Raw genomic sequence first — 23,515 nt, forward strand, 5'->3', positions numbered from 1 at the left:
GTGGCCATTTGCCTTTTTTGCGTTTTTCTGAAGAAGTGTTTTTGTGATGACCGCACATGCGGCGCGGCATCTCAAAGGAAATACGCCAGTGGAGGTTTCAAAAACCGGTGACACGTTTGGACTTGTTCAATAAATCGAAACGTTGCGGGGCGGTCCTTTGAACGCAAAAAAAGGCAAAGGGTCACTTTTCAGCCACCTAGGTAATTAATATGATTTTCCGGTATCTGAAAGCCCGAGTAACATCTGCTTTTCAGGTGGCGGAAAAGCAGAGAAATAGAAAATTGCAGATGTCCACTTGTCGTCCTCCATAGGTCATCACAAAAACACTTCTTCAGAAAAACGCAAAAAAGGCAAATGGCCACTTTTCGGCCACCTAGGTAAAGTATGATTTTCCGGTATCCGGAAGGAGAAAAGGAGATGGCCACTTTTCGGCCGCCCAAGTTAAAATCTGCTTTTTAGGTGGCGGAAAAGCAGAGAAATAGAAAATTGCATATTCACAAAACGTTAAATTTGTTTTTCTACTATTCTAATAGCAGAAAAGCAAACGGCCACCTTTCGTCCGTCAGCATATGGAGAAAAAGTAAAACCTGCTTTTCTGGTAACAGAAAAGTAGAAAAGGCATTTTCACAAATTGTTCAATCTGCTTTGCATGTGGCAGAAAAGAAGAAAAGGAGAAAAATTGATATAAAAAAAAACATAAAATCTGCTTTTCTGTAATTCTGATACCAGAAAAGCAGATGTCCACTTTTCGTCTTCCATAAATTAGAGTAAATAGTTAACAGAAACACAAAGCAACCGCAGCTTAATCATCTTATAACAGTAACCATGTCTTCTTAACGCACGTTTATATGCAGTACGCCGTGTTTGTTTACATTTTACCCACTATAGGTCACGTGAGGCACGGAGTGCAATCGGTCTATTGATTATGACAATGAAAACACCAGTTTTTAAGCACCAACACATTAGCGCAGTGCGTTAAGGGTGCTGGGACTGTCTCAGTAACTCAGATCATCCGGTCCGGGTTCGAATACCGTCTGTCTCTAATATAGATTCAAGGCTTTTTGCTGCCCCTGATGGGACAGTGTGATTGGGATCTGCCTTGCTTTCTCCCCTAAAGGGACAGGGCCCGCGTGGTGGCTAGGGTTCGAGGCAGGGGGGGATGTGCTCTGGGTCGGATGCAAGTCCTGAAGGGTTCTATATGGCAATGGGGAGGGGCCAGTGTGTGCCATTAACTGAACCGGCGCCTGAATGCCTGACACTTCCGGAGCGTAACCTTTTGTGATTTTCCACCAGTTTAAATTTAAAATTGTTTTAATAAATGGCTTCATTTGTCAATTTGTTTGTGTTCAAACTTCTCTTATATCTCGCGGTACCCGCTGCCAAAAGATAGGATTCGAACTGCCTCTAGCTACCGGGCAACCTCGGTAGTCTAGTTGGTAAGACTTTGCTCTAGAATTGCAAGGGTCGTGGGTTCGAATCCAACCCGAGTAACGTGCATGTGGGTTTTTTTTTTTCAGAGGACTCGGGAAAGTACTGAGTATACAGTGCTAACACACATCGGTGTATGGGTAAAAAACAAAATAAATTTGCTCTTTATATTTATTTTTTTATTTATTTATTTATAGTCTAAGCTCCACAGTGCCAAAAATGCTTTCAAACATTTTTTGGTCAAACTGGAAAATGGCCGCCGTTTTTCCCCTGGAACCATATAACAAAACTCCCATTGACATAACTAGAAGATTAAGAGACCGATTAAGCCCAAATCTGGCTGAAAGTTAAAGGTTTGTACATTTTACATTTTAATATTTAAAAATTCAATATGGCCGCCATTTTGCTTAAACAAATTTGGAAAAAAAAGACATTTTTTTTTTGGGGGGGGGGGGAAATTTTAAGGTAAATTTGGTCAGGATCAAAATTAAATATAGTTTTGGTTGAACAAAATAATGTTGTGAAAAATACTCTTCCTAATATTTGTTCATAAAAATGTGTGGTAAGACATGAATCAAGATGGTGTAGAAAACTTTGACTAGGCGAAAGTGCATGTTTGGGTCAAAAAACAAAATGGCCGCCATTTTGCCCCTGAGTTTATTTAAAGCTCCAATATTGTCATGAACTACAAATTTATGGGTCCGATTCAGCCGAAATTTAGCTGAAAGTATTAGGTTTGACCATTTAATCTTTTAAATATTTCAAAATTCAATTGCGTAAATCCGAACATATTGAGTAATGACGTCATACAAACATTCACTTGATGCGAGAGAGCAATTTATGAAGAAGCGTTGCCATGGCCAAACCAGTTGAACAGGAAACCCCAAGGACTTTTTTCTCTTCGCTAATTAACAAAAATTTAAATTAAACCCCTTAAAGGCAGTGGACACTATTGGTAATTACTCAAAATATTTGTTAACATAAAACCTTTCTTGGTGACGAGTAATGGGGAGAGGTTGATAGTATAAAACATTGTGAGAAACGGCTCCCTCTGAAGTGCCATAGTTTTCGAGAAAGAAGTAATTTTCCACGAATTTGATTTCGAGACCTCAGGTTTAGAACTTGAGGTCTCGAAATCAACCATCTAAACGCACACAACTTCGTGTGACAAGGGTTTTTTTCTTTCATTATTATCTCGCAAGTTCGATGACCGATTGAGCTCAAATTTTCAAAGGTTTGTTATTTTATGCACATGTTGAGATACATAAACTGTGAAGGCTAGTCTTTGACAATTACCAATAGTGTCCACTGCCTTTAATGGAGCGAATAATGTCCACACAAAAAGAATAATCACAAGTGCGTTCTAATAAAAGTGTATTAAGACCACCCTACCGATTCATGAACAACATGTCTAACCGCACATTTTCATGTAAAAATCTCGCGGGGAGCAAATAGTGTAAGGTAAAAATGTTTTAAAGCATTTTTTGGCACTGTTGAGCTTAGAATAGTAGTGGTGAAAGGTCAACTAGAATCACTCATGTAATCTCACATAAATAAACAACGTTTCCAAGTGTTGATTAAAACCCATCTTGATAAAACAATTTCACAACTAATTAGTGGGAAGAGAAGTGTGTACATCAAATAAAAAACCACGTCTAGAGTGCGTCTTGCGAGAGCGATCACGAAATCAAGCATCTGAAAGTACATAACTTCGAGTATTTTTATTTTAATTTTTTTGTATTTAGTTGTTATTTAATAACCTTTGTGGGCCAATTTATTTGTTCTCCATAGACTATCGGGTATACTTAATTGCATGTAATAACAAATCTATCATGATGCGTAAAACCTTTACATCAAAACAAATTACCGAAGAAATAACCTCATCGAAATCAGACGGGTGTTTGTACACACCTTAACATGTGCAACATGCGAGGGATCTTAGAACAACAATTTCGTCATCGTCAAACCCTTTTATTTTATAGAAGGGAAAACTATAATTAAATTTGAATAAATTTACTTTACCCTTGATTTCTGCAAACTACCTGCACACCTAACTACGTACCCGAAATACCACCTAGCCAATTTTCGGTAAATGTCAATAATTTTACAACAAAATAATATTGTGACCAACGGCCCAGAGAAAGACACACTGATAAGAAATTGCTGAAAATATATCAGCCCCGGGGAGCCATGAAACATAAAGTGGGTCTGTACAAAAGCTAAAGACAGGTGAACAACTCTGATAACAACATGATGTTACTCTGGAAACGTTGTCTCTTTTGCTTGTCAAGACGCCCGCCTTCATAATAACACAGAAAAAGCATAATGCATAAACGCTTTTTTTTTCCTTTGGTGCTTCACTACAGCAAAACGAAATAATTTTGGAACTTGGGGCACTCGGCAGTAATTGAAGTATATAATTTCCTTCTTTGTATTAAAGTTTAATTGAATTCTGACATGAAACTTCACCGATCATCACTTAATAAGATCACCTCTCATTCAGTCTTGTAAAACGGTCGTTTTGCTCTCCGTTGCACACAGATTATGCCTATAGATCATGAATAAGTCAACAAACGAATTGTGATAATATTGACAGGCGAATATTTATGCGCTTACTGCCAAACATTTTCTCCCAACCAAAGGGATTTATAACAACATTTATGAATAGACCTTCTACCGCAACTTCACAGCCCTAGTTTTGTTTGCAAACACCAGCAGTGTGGAAAGCCAAAAATGCCCAATAACAGATTGCCACTGAATTTGTAACAATGCTATACAAAAATAGTGAGAATTCATTGAAAACAAGGCCACTCATGTGAGCTATCCTAAATAGGTTTGCACAAATTATGTGCAATTTCGTCAGAATATTCTGACAAGTAGCCTTCAGCAGCGTAATACATTCACAGGCCCCACCCATAGGCTAAGCCCCGCCCACCCACATTATTTATGTGGGTTATCAACTCTTGAGGGCGGTACATACGGCTCTTCAAAATCGGTGGTGTTGTTTGAAATTCGTGATGGTGGTTTCGTTGTTTGTTATTAAAACTCATCGTTGTAGAACTGTGTGAACCACCTGGGTAGGGTTAGGCAGAAGATCGAGAAAATGAGTCGATTGGCGAAAGGACCAAGCACAGTGTGCCGAACTAAAACTCTTCCAGGCAGAAATTTTGATAAACCGAAAACTTTGAGGTAAATACCTCCATGATAAAACTCATTCTCCTATCCTAATCCTATCTATTAATTATATTCTACTTTCTAGTGAGATCATGAGATTAAGAATAAAGAATAAAATTGTTCTGTCCTGCTTTTGAAATTAACCATAAACATAACCCTGAGTCTTCCATATGAAAGCTTAATTCCTTGAACTAAAACTTAGTCAAGCTCCCCCGTGCAAACATCTGTATACTAGGTTTGACATGATTGGGTACAAATGTGTATGTAGGTTGTTGATAGGATTTATATCAGAGGCCCCAAGACCGATCCCTGGGGGACATCGCTCACAACATCTGCCTTAGCGGAGGATGAATTTCTGACCAAAACTGTCTGTGTTCTTCCTATAAAGAACCCCTTTATCCAGGCTAGAACTTTCTCTTCACTACCGTTCGTATAGCCTTGATCAAGGCTGTGTAGACAATTACTCTAGCTAAAACCATAGAGCAAGGATAAACCTCAGTCGCCCAAATGCGATACAACCAGTCCCCCGACTGAAAGAATAGCATACTGCACTCTCACGCACACACACAGCGCCTGTACATGCCGTTAGGCTCACGGAACAGGAGTTGCATTGCATTCGGGCGTTGCATTCGTGCAGCTGTGGTTATGCAGATTTTTTTTGTCTTAAAGTCAGCAAACTATTACACAGCCTTGATCAAGGCTACTGTACGCCTTTAGCTTATTGAGGAGTCTCAGGTGTGGGACCAGTCCCAAACAAATTTAAAGTTGGGGTGTCCCAACTACATAATTGAGACAGTCATGACAGTAAGGCAGGGTACCAGCGCGCTGCCATGGAGCCAGTAACGAAGCCTTGTGCGTGTATCTTGTGCTATTTTTGAATCTGCTTGTTGTTACATTTTCATATTTGGTTCATAAAACTTGTGTGAGCAATGCAATTTCTTCTTTTGAAGATCAATAAGGTTTTCTTATGTCTTATGTCTTAAGCTCTATCATCTACGTGATACACCTCTATGGGGAACCAACTTAAACATTCAATCAAGTTGGGACCAGTCCCAACTTTAGTAGGGATGTACAATGTATATATCATTATTATTTTCAGTTGCACAAATCGTAAGGGTTTTCCTGCAGCTATTTGTGAAATGCTTTCAAGATTGAAGCCTTTCATTAAAGGCAGTGGACACTATTGGTAATTGTCAAAAACCAGTCTTCTCACTTGGTTTATCTCAACATATGCATAAAATAAAAAAACTTGTGAAAATTCAAGCTCAATTGGTCATCAAAGTTGCGAGATAACTATGAAAGAAAAAACACCCTTGTCACTTAAAGTTGTGTGCTTTCAGATGCTTGATTTCAAGACCTCAAATTCTAAATCTGAGGTCTTGAAATAAACTTCTTGGAAAGTTACTTCTTTCTCAAAAACTACATTTCTTCAGAGGGAGTCGTTTCTCACAACCTCTCCCCATTACTTTTGAGTAATACCAATAGTGTCCAGTCCACTACCTTTAAAGCCATTATACACTTTCGGCACAGAAAAAGAAACCGTTATTTTCTCCCGACTCCGATGACCGATTGAGCCTAAATTTTCACAGGTTTGTTATTTTATATAGAAGTTGTGATACACGAAGTGTGGGCCTTTGGACAATACTGTTTACCGAAAGTGTCCAATGGCTTTAATTAGTTTATCATGACCATGCCAGACACTGAACAAGAACTAAATTCTCATTTCCTTTCATCATCTTATAATTCTTTTATTTTTTCCCCTATAGTTACACACAGCTGAAAGAAGAAAACTCCTCACTTCAAAAACGAAATTCTGAGCTGGAGCATAAATTCTCCAAGTTGAACAATGCGTTGAATGTATCACAGGTAATTCAGATATCCAGCCTCTTTCCCACATACTGCTATGATTTACCTTAATTTTCTGCAAGGAAATTAACGTGACATCATTAATAATCTTGTTGACCTACCTTGAAGTTCTTACCCTCTGATCAGTAGATCAATAGATTTTTACTCTTCAGATTGTTTTGTACATGTCGTTTGTTCATTTGTTTGGACTCCTGTTTAATTTTCCTGTTGTAATTTTTTATTTTTTGGGGTAATTATTTTGTTATGCACTTATGTACATTTTATGGGATGGGCGCAATATAAATGAATAAGTTATTTATTTATTTATTTACATGTAGATGTGATAACAACAGCTAGAAGGAATTTGCCCCAATGTTTCTGCCATGTTGTTTGACTGCAGATCGGACAACACCACCATTAACAGTTTAAGTTCTGCATACTTGTCTTAAAAATATTTAGTGTTTTTAGAACTCACAGAAGCCTGTCGAATGTGATGACGCACTTTACAAACTGTGTTTTATTATCATTTAAAGTTCAAAATCGGACATGTAGGTTTTTTTTTCATCTATTTCAACAGAGGAATGCTAAGGAGTTTGACAAGGAGAATAAATCCCTTAAAGAAGAGCTTAAAGATGAACAAGAGAAGCATACAGGTGAGTGTGTACTTTGAACACAGTAATGGAACTGTACACTAGATAGAACTGTACACAGCCGTCGACTTCAACCAAACTCTTCCTAACTTAGGAAACAATCTTAAGACTTTAGGACGTGTTGAGTTCCTTATCCATAGATGTTATAACGTGTTGAATCCATCCTAAGTTAGGACGAGTTAGGACGAGTTGCTCGTCCTAACTGGAGAAAGGATTTACTCTAGCGTTTCGTGAAATCAGCTGCTCGACTCTTAAAGACACAAGACACTATTGGTAATTGTCAAAGACCAGTCTTCTCACTTGGTGTATCTCAACATATGCATAAAATAACAAATCTGTGAAAATTTGAACTCAACTGGTGGTCGAGGTTACAAGATAATAATGGAAATAATCGAAACCAAATTTGTGGAAAATTACTTCTTTCTCGAAAACTACGTTACTTCAGAGGAAGCCGTTTCTCACAATGTTTTATACTACCAACCTCTCCCCATTACTCGTCACCAAGTAAGGTTATATGCTAATAATTATTTTGAGTAATTACCAATAGTATCCACTGCCTTTAAGTGGAACTGTACAATAGAACTTTAGCCTACTTGCAGAACTGTAAAACAGCTGTAAACAGAGCTGGTAAACAAATTCTACAAAATAACTGTACAAAATAAACTATTATGACAGAACTGTACAATAGAACTGTAAACAGATCTGTAAACAGATAATTGTAAACAGATCTGTTAACAGTATGAAACCGAACTGTACAACAGATCTGTAAACTTTTAAACTGACGTATACGATAGAAATGTGCAACAGAAATGTACAACAGAAATGTACAACAGAAATGTACAACAGAAATGTACAAAAGAAATGTACAACGGAAATGTACAGCACCACTTTAAACCAAACAGTACAACATAACTGTGGAACAGAACCCAACAGAAATGCCTAACAGAACTGTGCAAAAGAACTGTAAACCAAACAGTATAACAGAACTGAATTACTAAACCATACAAGAGAATTTCACTACACAGACACTGACAGCACTGTGGAAGAGAAATGTGGAACCGAAGTGTACAACAGATATGTGGAACAGAAGTGTACAACCGAACTGTAAACAGAACTGTAAATGGAACTGTAAATAACTGTACAAAAGAACTGTACACTAAACTGTAAAACAGAACTAGACCTGTATGTACTACAACAGAACCGAACAACAGAACTGTTGAACAGAACTGCACAACACACTGTACAACAGAGCAGTGGAACAGAACTTTGGAACAAAATTGCGCTGTTGTACAGTTAGGCCTATATTCCAAAGTTTGTAACTTACTGCCCCATGAAACTTGTGTCAATATTTCATTCTATTGTTACAGATTATGTAGACAGTGTGACCAGAGAGTGGACCTCCGAGAAACAGATGCTAAATGACAAGCTGTAAGTTTATAATTATAAGTTCAATCAATTTGCCACCAGCAGCTCATGAACAGTTTTCACGACTACACTCATAGTTGGCGCTACTCGGTCTGAATGTGGCTCGAGACGTTGTGACCACGGGTTTTTGCAATGTTAGAAAATGTTTGCGCCATCCAGGCCGATCCTGGGCAGCACGGACAGCCTGATCATATTGTAGGCTGATGACGTAAGGTCGTCTATAACCTGTGACATGTAGGTGCTGCGGAGGCTTCCACCTTGTTGAAAGGGTTCAGATGGTCAGTTTTGTGGATTTAAGAAGGCAGTGAGAGGTACCTCGGGACTTTGAACAGCATGGCCAAATTAAACTCACAGCTCAAGTCTCATCTTATAAAAATGGTAACGGACAAAACATTTGCATGGTTCTTCTTTTATTTTTTTGTTCAATTTTGTTGTTGATTGCGAGGCGCTGTTGAACTTTCTAGAGCACCATATAAATGCTCTGTATCATTAAATAAGTCCAGCCTTATTTTATAGACCATGTGAACTTTGTTTACAATAAGTGTGACCCTGAACATTCTTTGGCCAGTCTGGCAGGCAAGATACTGCACCGGTCATATATTGTGAAAATTTACATTTTGTGTCATAATTTCCACATAAATCCAAGAGTTATGAAAGTAAAAGCTGGACAAGTTTTGAGACCTTTCATCATATCAAAAGTTGATAAGAATTGGACAATGCAATCTCATTAAAATACACAAAACAAAAATTGTTTTCTGCCAGTGGCTCTTTTGTAAACATGTAATGTCACAGGTCACATCGTCTATATTCATAAAATGTGTTGCCAATTGCTATTCTTTTTGTTTTCATAGATCACGATGTGAAGTTAAGCTTGAAGATCTAGGGGTAGACCCAGGTAAGCAAAGTTGATTGATTAAATACATACAATCATGTTGTGGTCAATGCCCAAACTAAAGGATAATTTTAGGGGGTACAAGGGGTCTATCTTTTTTTGTTCCACCAGACTTTTCCTGTCTTGAGTTTACTTGCCCTACACTGAAATCACTGGCCTCGAGCCAATGGGCCAGTGTAAAATTAGAGCCCAGTGGTTTTAATGCGCTGTGTACGGTATGCACCTAACAAATTAATGTGGAAGTGTTGTGGCCGAGCGGTTAAGAGCACCGAATTCAAACTCTGGTGTTTCTTATCAGCAGAGTGTGGGTTCTAATCCCCAGCCGTGACACTCAGTGACTTAAGTGCCTTGTTGGTAGGTACGTGCGCTACATAAGATTTCAATATTATTTATTATTATACTACTAAAAAGTATTAGAATAATCTTCATTATGAATCATTGTATATTTATTATTCAGTGGCATTGAATGACTTCCCCATTACTGATTATGATGATGCAACACGGCGAGAGACATTGGTGAGTAGCTAAGTTTGTTTTTATCCATTTAATAACTGCATGAGGCTTTATGCTACCTATAAGGATCTGAACAAGTTTGAGGAATGTTCTAAAAATTGTGAGTACAAAACTAGCAAAAAAAACAACTTTTTGATTGGTGTCACGCTAGGAAAAAACTTAAAAGTTTCACACAGAGTCCCCAAGCTTCTGAGGAATTTAAATAGCACTGTGGGTGGTGTCACACTAAGGACTCAATTCAAACAATTAGACAACGGAGAATGTTCAAACAATTAGACAACGGAGAATGTATAATAGCGATGAAGATAAACCTTTAGTTACCCAGTCTTAAAGGAACACGTTGCCTTGGATCGGCCGAGTTGGTCTTTGAAAAGCGCTTGTAGCCGTTTTTTTTATAAAATGCATGGGTAGAAAGATGTTGTAAAAGTAGATTACAATGATCCACACAAACATGCCTCGAAATTGCACGGTTTTCCTTTTACCTCGTCGACTAACACAATCGGCCATTTATGGGAGTCAAACTTTTGACTCCCATAAATGGCCGATTGTGTTAGTTCGCACAGTAAAAGGAAAACCACGCCATTTTAAGGCAAACTTGTGTGGATCATTGTATTCTATTTTTAAAACATCTTTCCAACCATATGCATTTTATAAAAAACGGTTACAAACGCTTTTTATAGACCAACTCAACCGATCCAAGGCAACGTGTTCCTTTAAGTGTGGTGTAATGGTTTTCTGAGAATTTAGTTCCTTTGCGAATGATGCGGCTAGCTGGCCAGAGATGCGGTTGTACCCTCGGTCACCTCGCTAAACGTGGTTGGATTCAACAGTTGTTTGCTATTTATCAACAAGTAGACACTGTAATCAGCTGAAACTTTACACCATGTGACTGTTAATGTATATCGTTGATCAGCCTTGTATGCTTTGTATTTGAAAGGGCAATGGCACTAAGGCATTTTCTCCTTGGTAAAGGGCACCCTATTGACCCATTTCACCTGACGTCATCGTCAGAAAAATCTTGAATGCGCCATACTTGTGGGCAATTTCACTGTGTGTTTTTATATATAACTCTATGCTGTGCGTTATGCAGTGAAGTGCGCATTTTAGGCGACGCGGCGTTAATACACGTAAACCTAACTTGCCCACCAACATGGTGAGCGTGGCATCAGTCGCCGCGTGTGACCGCGTGCAAGGGGTCAATAGGGAAAATGTAAAATTCTACTGGAGCATTTCAAGGGCACGAAGGCAAAGACTAGGGGGCATGCAAGCATTGCCTTCATTGCCTCTATGAAGTAACAAGCCTGTTTGATAATTCTGCCAATAAATCAGCATTTCTTTGACAAAAACAAATCTATAATCTTACCTTGACACACTAGACCACCAAGCTGGCCTGGCAACAAGACCCTAATTCGAATCTTGCTTTTCTCATATCACGGCCGAGCGGTTAAGAGCACCGGATTCAAGCTCTGCTGTTTAATCAGCAGAGTGTGGGTTCGAATCCCGGTCGTGACACTTGCTACATGAAATTGGGGAGGTAGTGCTTTCTGCTCTACCGGCCAGGCTTCGGATTGATGATACCCAAGCCTACATCCGTATGGACTGTTAAGGGCGTAACCCTGTTTCAGCCCTAGGAGTAGGTGACAACGGCCTCTGGACAAAAATAATTGTAGCCCACACCTTGAAGTGGCCTTCAGGCCTCGTGTGTCTGGCGACTTGCATAAAAAAAATATATATAAAAAATTGCGGATTGGTATTCCAATTGTAATCATGTTGTTTTATTGTCTGTCTTTGTCTTTCTTTAGGCCAGAGTAGAGATTCTGCAGGAGAGGTTAACAGAGAATATTACAACAAATCAGGAGTTCCTAAATAGAATCAAAGTGAGTTTTCATTTATACTTTGACATATCCAGGCCTGGAACTACACAAGTTGCACTGGTCATGGCCCTGGTGCCCCTTTACAAGTGTTCAATAGACTTTAAGATTTTCCTATGGACATGATGGAAGTGCCCTTTGCAAAATTAAAATGGCCTTGCCCTCTCAAAGATAGAATTTCAGGCCTGCACATTCAACAGCACAATAAGTGCCAACAACAGGATGAATAGAAAACAAGAAGTGGCCCCTGTGATTGTATCACAGTGTGTGAATTGAATAGTGGAATATGAAAAGTACGCAAATAGAACTTAAAGTGCTGGAGATGATTGCTTGCGGATTTCCAACACACAAGAGTTGATCATTCACCGCCAGCCACCCAGTAATTGTTGAAATTGAAATTGATTAAAATAAGGCAAATCAAGCAAGTTTCCAAGGCATTTTTCACTTGTAAAAAGCAGGCACGCTTGGAATTTTCCAGCAGGGCCCAATTTCATGGCTCTACTGTAAACAAGGAATTGGTGGTTGCTGAAGCAGGGAATTCTGCATTAACGTCAAGCCTATTTCATGGGTTAGCAGGGAACTTTTGCTTGTGTCCATGTTATATTACAAGGCATTCTTTGCTTACACAGCTAGCACAGAAATTCGGCACTTGCAAAGTAAGCGCAGAATGGTGATCGTAAGTGCAGAATTCGGCAGTTTAGCAGGGCCCAGCTGATTTCCTCATATTGGGTTTCTCAACTGCCATTAAAGATTTACCCATAACAGTTCACCAGGCTATTAATTTTGGTTTTTACCCATACACCGATGTGTGTTAGCACTGTATACTCAGTACTTTCCCGAGCCCTGTGAAAAAATATCACAGGCATGTTACTCGGGTGGGATCCGAACCCAGGACCCTTGCAATTCTAGAGCAGTGTCTTACCAACTAGACTACCGAGGTTGCCCGGTACACCAGGCCTGAATCTTCACATACATGTATGCCCCCTGGTCATTATCTTGGTGCCCTTGAGAAATGCTCCAGTAAAAATTTACAATATCCTCATAGGGCGCCCTTTACCAAGGAGAAAATACCTTGGTGCCCTTTCAAAAACGAAGCATACAGACCCGAGTTCACTGTCGTGCTGTGTGCTTGGCACTTTCCTCTATTTATGACAAACTGCAACTGCATGCCTGGAAACAGGATCAGAAAGTGCAAGGTATCCATTTTACTTATCATGTTTAATCTTTTTCCTCAGGATATCTCATCACAAAGCATACAGGCACTGGAACAGTTGGATGCAGAATGAGTGCCGACGTGTGTATTATAATGGAGGAATGAAACTCATAAGAAGCTCATATCACTGCTCTGGCAGGACCTCACCCCTTCTTCAACATGTGCTTGGATGAAAGACCTGACATAGCTTGCCAAGCATCACTGGTCCCAATGTCATAGAGCTGCTTATAAAAGCACAAAGGTACCGAAGTACAACAAAATTAGGCTTACCAGAATAGGGTTAATATATATTTGGTTTGCGGTAACACTATGTGTGTATCTACTTCCCAGGTAGAGTTTGTTCTTAGAGAACTTTCTTTCTTTATTCTACTACCGGGGAGTAGATTGTTCAAGTGCTCGGGAGACTTAACCGGGCAGATGGTACAGAAAATAGGCTGGGACTACTACTTAAGCTTATAGGATCATAGTTAACTGTATTACCGCGGAGTCAGTGCTTAAATTGGTCTCAACGTATAGGGTTACCATCCAAAATTCAAAATTCCATGTCACGAACAAATTGTGACTAGTATCCTGCTCATCTAAAGTATTTTTTTGCTCCATGAAATTGACTCCAGGTTACACGCAAGGTTTTTTTTCTACCAGAATTTGTACTTAAGGAGGTCCAGACTTGTTGTGGATTGAAATTAGAGCATCCAATTTGCACTTAACTTTTTTTAATGTAAATAAATGACAAACTGATCAGCAATTGAAGTAAGTTTCAAGATTACCTTAATACCTTTAAATTCATTGGACACGTTTGATCATCGTCAAAGACCATTATTCTCACTGACTTGGTGTATCCCAAACAACAAATCTGTGAAAATTTGGACCCAATTGTGGTCATCGAAGTTTCAAGAAAATAGTGAAAGAATAAAAAAAAATTGTTTGCTTTCAGATGCCTGAGAAAAGCTTTCTCATACTCAAATATATCAGTGAGAAATTATCCCTTTTGCAAAAACTATGTTACTTCAGAGGAAGTTGTTTCTCACAATGTTTTATACACTATCAACAGCTTTGCTCTCCATGGCTTGTTACCAAGTTACATGTAGGTTTTTATGCTTATGTATTGTGAGTGATTACCAAATGTGTTCAGTGCCTTTAAAGTTTTTTTAGAACCTAAAAGAGGGGCTCTTTAGTCAAAGTCAATTACACACAGGAATTTTTAGTGAGCCAAAAGATTAAAACCAATGTCAATTACATTTAATATCATTAAAATTCAGATGCTTGAATTCGGGGGACCTCTAAATCTAATTCTGAGGTCTCGAAATCAAGTTCAAATATTTTAGTGGAAAATTACTTCTTTGTCAAAAACTACGTTACTTCAGAGGGAGCCGTTTCTCACAATAATTTATACTATCAACAGCTGTCCAGTGCCTTAAACTCAAATATTTATTTGTGACTTTTGTTTTATTTTAAATTGTAAGGCACTAGCGCTGCCCTAGGCCAGCATACAGTTTAAAGGCATCAATATTAAAAATAATAATAATAACAATAGTCACTTGAGTAATGCTTGTGAACTTGTTTACTTTCTCCAAAACTGTCTCCAGGGATCAGACTGTATGATTGCATAACTCCTGAAATTTGATAACAGTTCCTCTCAGTGTTCTAGGATGGGAAGTTTATAGTGGCTTCTTAAATATGGCACTCATATCCAGGCTCCCATTGGAAGCAGTGACGGCACCATTAGTCAAGGTTTTTCAGACAGTGTCCCCTTCCGGAAGTGAGAGACATGCGCCCCACCACCACCCATCAACAGCTTTAAAGGCAGTGGACACTATTGGTAATTACTCAAAATATTTATTAGCATAAAACCTTTCTTTGTGAAGAGTAATGGGGAGAGGTTGATAATATAAAACATTGTGAAAAACGGCTCCCTCTGAAGTGCCATAGTTTTCGAGAAAGAAGTAATTTTCCACTGATTTGATTTCGAGCCCTCAGGTTTAGAACTTGAGGTCTCGAAATCAACCATCTAAACGCACACAACTTCGTGTGACAAGGGTGTTTTTTTTTCTTTCATTATTATCTCTCAAGTTCGATGACCGATTGAGCTCAAATTTTCACAGGTTAGTTATTTTATGCATATGTTGAGATACACCAACTGTGAAGGATACTCTTTGACAATTACCAATAGTGTCCACTGCCTTTAAGATGATGAGGATGTTTTTACTCGCACCTTGTAAAATACTGCACTTTCACGACCACACAACACGAGCACCCCTATACCACACCTTGGACAAGCAGTTATCTAGGTGGTTATTCATCAAGCCATCAAGCACTCGGTGACGCTCAACGCGCTTCGGTATTCAGTATTTTCCTGCAAGGTATGAGGGACTACAGGTTTGGATTACGAGACCAACTCCTTTTACATACCACCATGTAATGGTTTACAAGGAGCTGTGGTCTAATATGCAGCGAGGAACACAGTGGACCAAAGAATTTGTTACAACACTGAATGAAAATGAGGAGAACATGGTCCCATGTGTTGTGTAACGCATGTTAAAGAACCCAGTGCACTTATCGAAAAGAGAAGGGGTTCGCCCCGGTGTTCCTGGCTGTGGCTGCTGTATGCGCCGTAGCACCTTGTAAACCCTTATAAGGTGCTACATAATTGGGTCTCAGAATCCATCACTGCATCAACCTATCTTTCTGAAAATTTGTATATACTCAGTGCCTTGAGTACCTTGTTTGGTAGATACATGCGCTATATAAGACTTCGATATTATTATTATTATTTTATCTACACAGTTTCACATTTAAGCTGTTTTTGGAACAAGCACTAACTGAAAACTTATCTCATAATCTCTTATGGGTATAACTTACTCAATGGAATTGAAAGATATTTTGTATTTATCAGTTTATTCAACAACACAAGACTACTGGACTTGAACGGTCCTAAGTTTACTGGCCCAACACTAAAATCACTTGAGCCCTGCAAATACACTACTACTGGATTGGTCAATTTGTAGATTAAATGGGAATGATTTGGTGTCAGCTTCGGTCGTCGTTCATTAAAGTTTGGCATTCCTGCTGAAGAACGCCTTTGAATACGTCAAAATGATGATTAAGACCCTTTTGTTCGTGGATCATATACTTGGAACCCAACGCTCCATCTGGGTATGCGGTACCGTAGAATACACGCCGGATCCTACTATGCACCAAGGCCATAGCGCACCTGTAAAAAAAATGTTTGAGAGGAAAAAAACTAGTTGAAAGAGAAATTTTTGCGTTTCAAACAACGGAGTACACACAGAAATTTAAATGGTTATACATTTGTGTAGGTATCAAATAATGTAGTTTTTACACTGTGCTCTAATTTGAATGTAGGTTTTCAAAACAAAATGTAAAATAAAACTGTGATTAGACTTTTATAAAAGTACACACAGTGTTCATGTATGTAGTCAGGATTTTTTCCAAATTTCAAGCCTTCCCTCTCCGCCTCTTAATTTCCATGAAAGAGGTGCAGTTACAACCAAGGTGAGAGACCCTATGGATTGTCAACTTCATCAGTTTGCATTTTGTTATGGAGGCATTATGTAAATGTTAAGTGGGGCAAAATCTAGGTCAAAGGGACACCCAATTTCACAACCAATCTGCAGGACATCAGGCATGGAGTTACCTGCTTCTATTGCCCTGGTCTTGGCCTTGGTGCCCCTTCAAAAGTTTCCCATAGACTTAAAGACTTTCCTATGGAAGTGCCCTTTGCAAAATGAAAATGGCCTCGCCCATTTAAAGTTGAAATTCCAGGCCCTGGGACATTTGTTGTTTAATGGCACCCTTGCATACAGCCTTCCTGATTTGCTAACAATGAGCAGGGGAGCAATTATGGTTATTCACTTACATAACACAGGGTTCCTGGGTGACGTAGAGATCATACCCTGTGCATAGATAAGGCCCCTGTGGCTTCGCCGACCCTCCATCCTGATCGCCAGTCTCCAATGACTTTGATGTTGTAGCGCCGAGTGTGACGTTACTATCCTCTGATGTAACAATGTCACTATCCTTCGATGTAACAATGTCACTATCGTGTGATGCAACAACGTCACACACACTTGACTGATGACACTTATCAGAGCATTGATAGTCCGATTGTTTGCACTCCAGACATCTATCACAATTGGTCCTTGCAGCTTTTAGAGATTCTGAATCTTTATCTGAAGTGTTTGTTGGCAATGGACTTGTTGCGGCTAACCCCTCGGTCCTGAGAGGGTGAGTACATAAATCATTGCTGTCCTTACACAACTCGGAAGATGTCTGTAAGACGCTGTGTTGATCCTCATTATTTGTCTTGGGTTGTGTCCATGCATGCTCAAGATCACTCCCTAAAGTTGATTAATGACATAGGATGAAAATTCTTATATAACGATACGACCAATGATATCTTAACCAAAGATATTAAACAAGATAATAAAAAAATAGGGATATCGCCAACATAGGGCTAGTAGATGGCTCACATGGTAGAGCACCGGCACGATAATCCGGAGGTTGTTTGTTTAAATCCCGCTCTAGCAAATCTGTCTTGGTTCAATCCCAAATCATTAAAAATTCCAGTTCCCGATGGCTTTTATTTACGCTTTACACCAAAGCTAGGAGCTTTGTCAGGTCATTTAAAAAAAATGTTTAAGCACTTTCGTTTTGAAATTTTAGCCATGCAATTTATCAATCTTCTGACCTTTGACCTGCCATGCTCCTCCACCTTGACCTTTGGCTACAAGGTCAATACACACCATGACAGCATGCTGCAGAGGGTTGATTCCAAGATTACGAAGGTCATGACATGATGCCAACACCTTCTCATTTGCAGGATCGATTATCACTGCGCCAATTGGTACCTGAGGGTACATAATAATGAAAGTAATAATTATTATTATAATACAAGCATTTATAATGTGCGTTTTTCCAATGGTTACAGTGCAATGAGGCAGTAATTGCACAGAGGAAACAATTTGACCAGTAAGATACAATTTGAGTTTATGTTTGAATTGATGAATAGAGCTGCAAGTGTGAATGTTGAAAGGTAGAATCTGGGTCCAACTATGAATTATTCAGTAACTCGCCGAGTGGAGGCCACTTCGGGTGGGCATGCTCAGATCAAATGAGTCTGTTATGTCTCCTGACGATGACTAGAGCAAACTTAAGTTGCAATTCCTTCATAGATGTGCCTTTTACCAGCTGAGTCATAGATCTGCCCTTTACCAGGTGGAGGTGTGACTCCCTTTAAATATAACTTCCAATCATAGAAATAGAATCTGGAGAACGCTGAGCTCGGCCGCCCTCTATGTCGTCTGTGGACGCGGCGTATTGTTACCACGTGATAGGCGTGTATGGCCAAATGATCATCGCGTGACACGCGTGTATGGCAAAATGAGCATCATGTGACAAGCGTGTTTGGCAAGATGTCAGCACACATAGACCGTTTCTAGTGTGTTCATTGGTCAATGATGACGTCACTGTAAAAATGGCATACGTGCGTCCATAAAAATGGTCTCACAACGAAACCGCACGCACAATGAGACACTCAGCGTTCTGCGGGTTCTATTTCTATGCTTCCAATAGATTAGCTTACCATTCCTTTCCGATGTCCAGCTCTCGCTGCCTGTACAGCAAGCATCATGTAGCTGGCGATTCTCTCTCGGTCTCTGTCAGTAAAGAGTTGACCACTAGCAACCTGGTTCATTCTGGAGTTAGAGTAACAAGATGATTTGGTTTTTAAAGGCAGTGGACACTATTGGTAATTACTCAAAATAATTCTTAGCATAAAACCTTTTTGGTGACGAGTAATGGGGAGAGGTTGATGGTATAAAACATTGTGAGAAACGACTCCCTCTGAAGTGCCACAGTTTTCCAGAAAGAAGTAATTTTCCATGAATTTGATTTTGAGACCTCAGACCTCAGAAATCAACCATCTAAACGCACACAACTACGTGTGACAAGGGTGTTTTTTTCTTTCATTATTATCTCGCAACTTCGATGACCGATTGAGCTCAAATTTTCACAGGTTTGTTATTTTATGCATACGTTGAGATACACCAAGTGAGAAGACTTGTCTTTGACAATTACCAATAGTGTCCACTGCCTTTAAAGGCAAAGTATACCTTTAGTTTTTTGGAATTGTTTTAAAGACTCTGAACACTATTGGTAATTTTCAAACACCAGTCTTCTCACTTAGTGTATCTCATCATACATGTATGCATAAAATAACAAACCTGTAAAAATTTGAGCTCAATTGGGCATCGAAGTTGCAAGATAATAATAAAAGAAAAAATACCCTTGTCACACAAAGTTGTGTGCTTCCAGATGCTTGATTTCGAGACCTCAAATTCTCAATCTGAGGCCCTGAAATCAAATTCGTGGAAAATTACTTCTTTCTCAAAAACTATGTTACTTCAGAGGAAGCCGTTTCTTACAATGTTTTATCCTATCAACCTCTCCTCATTACTCGTTACCAGGTAAGGTTTTATGCCAATAATTATTTTGAGTAGTTACCAATAGTGTCCACTGCCTTCAACAGAAAGATCATCTTAACAAACAAACGAGCCAAAAATACCCAACATTCCTTCCCTGAACACTAAAAAAAAAACTGATATCGCTTCCTTACTGTATATTTTGATGAAATATCACCGGCCAGTGCTCCATGGCTTTCTCAAACTGTTGTCTGGTGATGGGAGCCATCTTGGATACCATAGCAACAAAGGGCGCCCCCAACATCCCATGGCAGAGGTTGGGTTTGTCCTTGAAGATTTCCAACAACGATGGAGACGAGGACACTGAATTTACCTCCTCATCAACTAGGCACAAGATAATATCAAGGCCACATCCTGAAAAACATGATACAATCAATGAAACTTTTAAGGCAAGGCATACATTTGTTAATCACTGTTAAAGGCACTGGTTATTCTCACTCAAATATTAAAAGACTTCAGACCTGAAGCCTTTTATTAGGCATCTGAATGCACACAAATTTATGCAACAAGGTTGTTTTTTCTTTCATTTTTCTCTTGCAACTTTGATGACCAATTGAGTCCAAGTTTTCACCAATTTTTATTTTATGCATATAAAATGTTGGGATACACCAAGTAAGAAAACTGGTCTTTGACAATTACCAAAAGTGTCTAGCCGTCGATTTCACAAAATTGTTCCTAACTTAAGACTATTCTTAGGACTTAGGACGAGTCCCAACCCTGCGCTGTAGCATGCAGACCTTAAGATTAATCCTAAGTTAGGACGAGACTCGTCCTAACTCGAGATAAGACGAGTCCTAACTCTTTGTGAAATCGACGGCAGTGTCTGCGGTTGGAAGCCTACAGCAGCTTGTGATAGTATAAAGCATTTTGAGATTCATTTCACTTAGAAGTAATGGGGTTAAGTAAAATATGCTTAAATTTGCCGATTCAAAATATCTCATATTAAAAATTATCTTTCTCAGGTGCTCATTGTGCCATCTTTGTTCCCCCCCCCCCAAAAAAAGGAATTGCCAGTTTTACATATTTTTTTCTAAGATTAAGCTGTTGTTACCTCTTTCTTTGTCGTCGATGTTTTTGGTGTTTCTCCGAACACGTTTGACATGTGACAAGGTTGTCAATGGAAGAGCATTCTGAAGTTCTCTTTGTAAAAAACATGAATAAAAGAAACAAGAAAATATTAATTTCAATTTAAAAAAAAAAAAAAAAATCTAAAATAACTTAAAATTTTAGATGCCAACCTGGGCCCAATTTCATAAAGCTGCTTAAGCAAAAAATTCTGCTTAAGCAAAATAATCAATGCTTAGTAAAATCAGAATACCGGCCAAGACTCCACTCAATTGTTATGCTAAGTAAACAATAGCTCAATACCAGTCACAAGCAATGTATATGGCATGACATTTTGGCCAATGACCTGTGTAAAATTAGCAAGCTATTTTCGTGCTTATCCAAGATTTTTGCTTAAGCAGCTCTATGAAATTGGCCCCTGTACTTACTTGATGACTTTAGAGGTAGTCTTTGCATTTAGTATTGGTGCTGCATAAACCTGCACTGGAAACCCAAAATAAAAACAAACAATACATACATTGATGTTACTTTTGATTTCAGAACAATAACAAAAGAAATTGTTAAAATTTGTTGTAATTGAATTATAATTGTTATATTTATTTCTTTTTATTGATTTATTTATGGGTGTCTGCAGGATTTCAGGCCTGTATACGATCCCAGCATAAATGAGCAAACCAATATAAATGTCAATTAGGGCCTAATCATGGAGGTAGAATTATGTACTGATGACAAAATTGATTTACCAAGCAAACAAACATGAAGTGTGTACTGCAATTAACTATCTCTGGTTTGCTCACCTCTATATGCCTAATTGGTTCCCAGAAATAAATACTTCATCCAACAAAACCAATGGGTCAGTTTTTGTTCCCTATTTGTCAACAGATGACATACAATGTAGAATGCATACATAATGGGTCTCACTGCCCTCATGGGCTCACACATTCTTATTGTTGTTCACTTTAGAGGAGTTGAATAGGGGGGGGGGGGGCGCTGCTCCATTCCTTACAAAAAGCACACTTGCTATTTTATCAAAAGAACATTCAAGCTATATGCATATGGAGCACCAGAAAGTATGCAGTGTCTTTATACTGTCACTGTGACATTTACATGTTTAGCAAAGTTATTTAAATGGGAATGAGGGGTACTGTGTATAGTTAGTAAGAAGTGGTTGGAGTGTAAGGCCGAGTTTGGTTTGCACCATTGATCTTCACACACTCATTCTGAACATCAGTGTCATGGATGAGGTTGATTGCATCTGCTCTGATTAGCTGATGACTCTATATTGGGCTAGTAAGACCAGGCCCTCCTAGCATGATGCAAGACTCTTTCACACTGCCAATTTATGGATTCTTAATTTGTCAAGGGACATGACAACTTTATAATTGCTGCTGTGGATGAAGTGCTCATGCAAGAAAATAAGGTATTGTTCTGTTCAGTAACTGTTTCATAAATATCTCCAGATTCATGTAATGTCTTAGAACAAAAATGTAATAAAATTTGTTTAATATTAATTGAATGAGATTTTGTATTTATTTTGCACGCCATACTAGCTTCTGAATATTCAATAAGATACCAACCAATGATAGTGTTGAAAACATATGACATTGCTCAAATGTTGTGCATGCATTAGCTCTTTAAATGGCGGACTATCTCTCGCAACATAGATGAAGTGCAAGTGTCATTGTAAAAAAGTTGGATAGATGCTTTAAAAAAAATCATTTTGCCTGTTATCCTACTGAAAACCCATTGTTTTCTTCATACCCAATTTGACTTCTTTGAGGTCCCTTGATAAAACTGGTACCGGAGAGCACATCATCAGAGGATCATCAAAGCTCGAAGAACCACTCGTAGCTGTAGGATCTGTAGCAGATACGAATTTCACATATTGGATTACAGTTCTGATTATCAATATGTGCTACACTGCCATAATTCAAATCACACCTAATTAGTATTAAAACAATACAAGGCTTTATCAATATTTGTCTTGTTTCACAACAAAAATATATGACTAATATATCTGACTGAGAGATTAAAGGATAATTGTCAATGTCAGGTTAAACAGATTTGGAGGCCAAAATCAAACAAACAATTAATAACAATAAATTGTAATAAAACAAAATTGAAATCTTGTGACACACGAGTAATGAGTTGACATAGGCACAGACCACAGTTTATAATTTTCTTCCTCCATGGTTTGACCCTTTGATTTATTATTTTTATAATGTTTACAATAATGATTTAATTATTAACAGCATGGAAATCAATGTGCGATATCACAACATACAGTTGTCCATGAACTGTAAAAGTTAAGGGTTATGCAATCGATAAATTTCAATGTCAATCAAGCAACTTTTCGGGTCAGCTGATCAGAGCTCGCTGTCATGTCTGGTGGTGCACTAGACCCAGTGACTGGGGCGCTAGAGTCCTTTTTTCGAAATTTTGACATTATCGGTCATCACAAAATTTCGAAAAATTGAATCTAGCGCCCTAAGCCACTGCAGTTTTGCACCAAAGCATGAATTTCATGATGAAAAAATAGCAAACAACATCGCCAAAGGAAGAAGCCCCATATTATTAATAATACTTACAACTTTGATGGTCATCAACTTTGAGCTTTTTAAAAACCTCCATAACGTAGACAAGGAAATTTACAATCCTTTTGTTTTGATCATTTCGTGAATGTGAAAGTATTTTTTGAACGTTTCCTGAGAAACCCCGGAGGAGGAGAAACGGACCCCACGGCACGGGCAGGGGAATTACCTTGGCCACTCAAGCGGAAAACGCAAACAAAGGGGGCATAGCCTGGTGCTCTGTATTAGGGTAGTCTGTAAAATGTGCGTGAAGTCTGGTTTTCAGATACAATCTGGTTCCCAGTTTCTTCCCATTAAAACTAATGTTTTCTTGTTCCTGGTCTGGTAGCTATTGCGGAGCTAGCTATG

The 23,515-nt window shown here is 38.7% G+C and overlaps 3 protein-coding genes across 3 annotated transcripts in view; 2 read left to right on the forward strand and 1 right to left on the reverse strand.

The window, feature by feature from the left end:
• Nucleotides 1-4,418: 4,418 nt before the first annotated feature.
• Nucleotides 4,419-14,553, forward strand: LOC139945946 (uncharacterized). The gene is made up of 8 exons (XM_071943487.1): nucleotides 4,419-4,617; nucleotides 6,369-6,468; nucleotides 7,025-7,100; nucleotides 8,465-8,525; nucleotides 9,374-9,417; nucleotides 9,872-9,930; nucleotides 11,730-11,804; nucleotides 13,034-14,553. The coding sequence occupies exons 1-8, from the start codon at nucleotides 4,532-4,534 to the stop codon at nucleotides 13,082-13,084; spliced, it is 552 nt and encodes a 183-aa protein (XP_071799588.1). The 5' UTR covers nucleotides 4,419-4,531; the 3' UTR covers nucleotides 13,085-14,553.
• On the reverse strand, nucleotides 13,620-23,320 carry LOC139945938 (probable inactive tRNA-specific adenosine deaminase-like protein 3). Its single transcript, XM_071943476.1, has 9 exons — nucleotides 23,165-23,320; nucleotides 22,338-22,436; nucleotides 21,005-21,059; nucleotides 20,563-20,651; nucleotides 19,646-19,865; nucleotides 18,614-18,725; nucleotides 17,720-17,879; nucleotides 16,889-17,369; nucleotides 13,620-16,222 (listed from the first exon to the last, which is right to left on the reverse strand). The coding sequence occupies exons 1-9, from the start codon at nucleotides 23,205-23,207 to the stop codon at nucleotides 16,039-16,041; spliced, it is 1,443 nt and encodes a 480-aa protein (XP_071799577.1). The 5' UTR covers nucleotides 23,208-23,320; the 3' UTR covers nucleotides 13,620-16,038.
• Nucleotides 21,869-23,515, forward strand: part of LOC139945917 (lysosomal-trafficking regulator-like) — a 64,253-nt gene continuing 62,606 nt past the window's right edge. Inside the window, exon 1 of the mRNA XM_071943444.1 lies at nucleotides 21,869-21,996. The gene's annotated coding sequence lies outside the window, so the exon portion shown is untranslated. The remainder of the gene's footprint in view (nucleotides 21,997-23,515) is intronic.

Source organism: Asterias amurensis, chromosome 1 (assembly GCF_032118995.1).
Source record: "Asterias amurensis chromosome 1, ASM3211899v1".
NCBI classification, from domain to species: domain Eukaryota; kingdom Metazoa; phylum Echinodermata; class Asteroidea; order Forcipulatida; family Asteriidae; genus Asterias; species Asterias amurensis.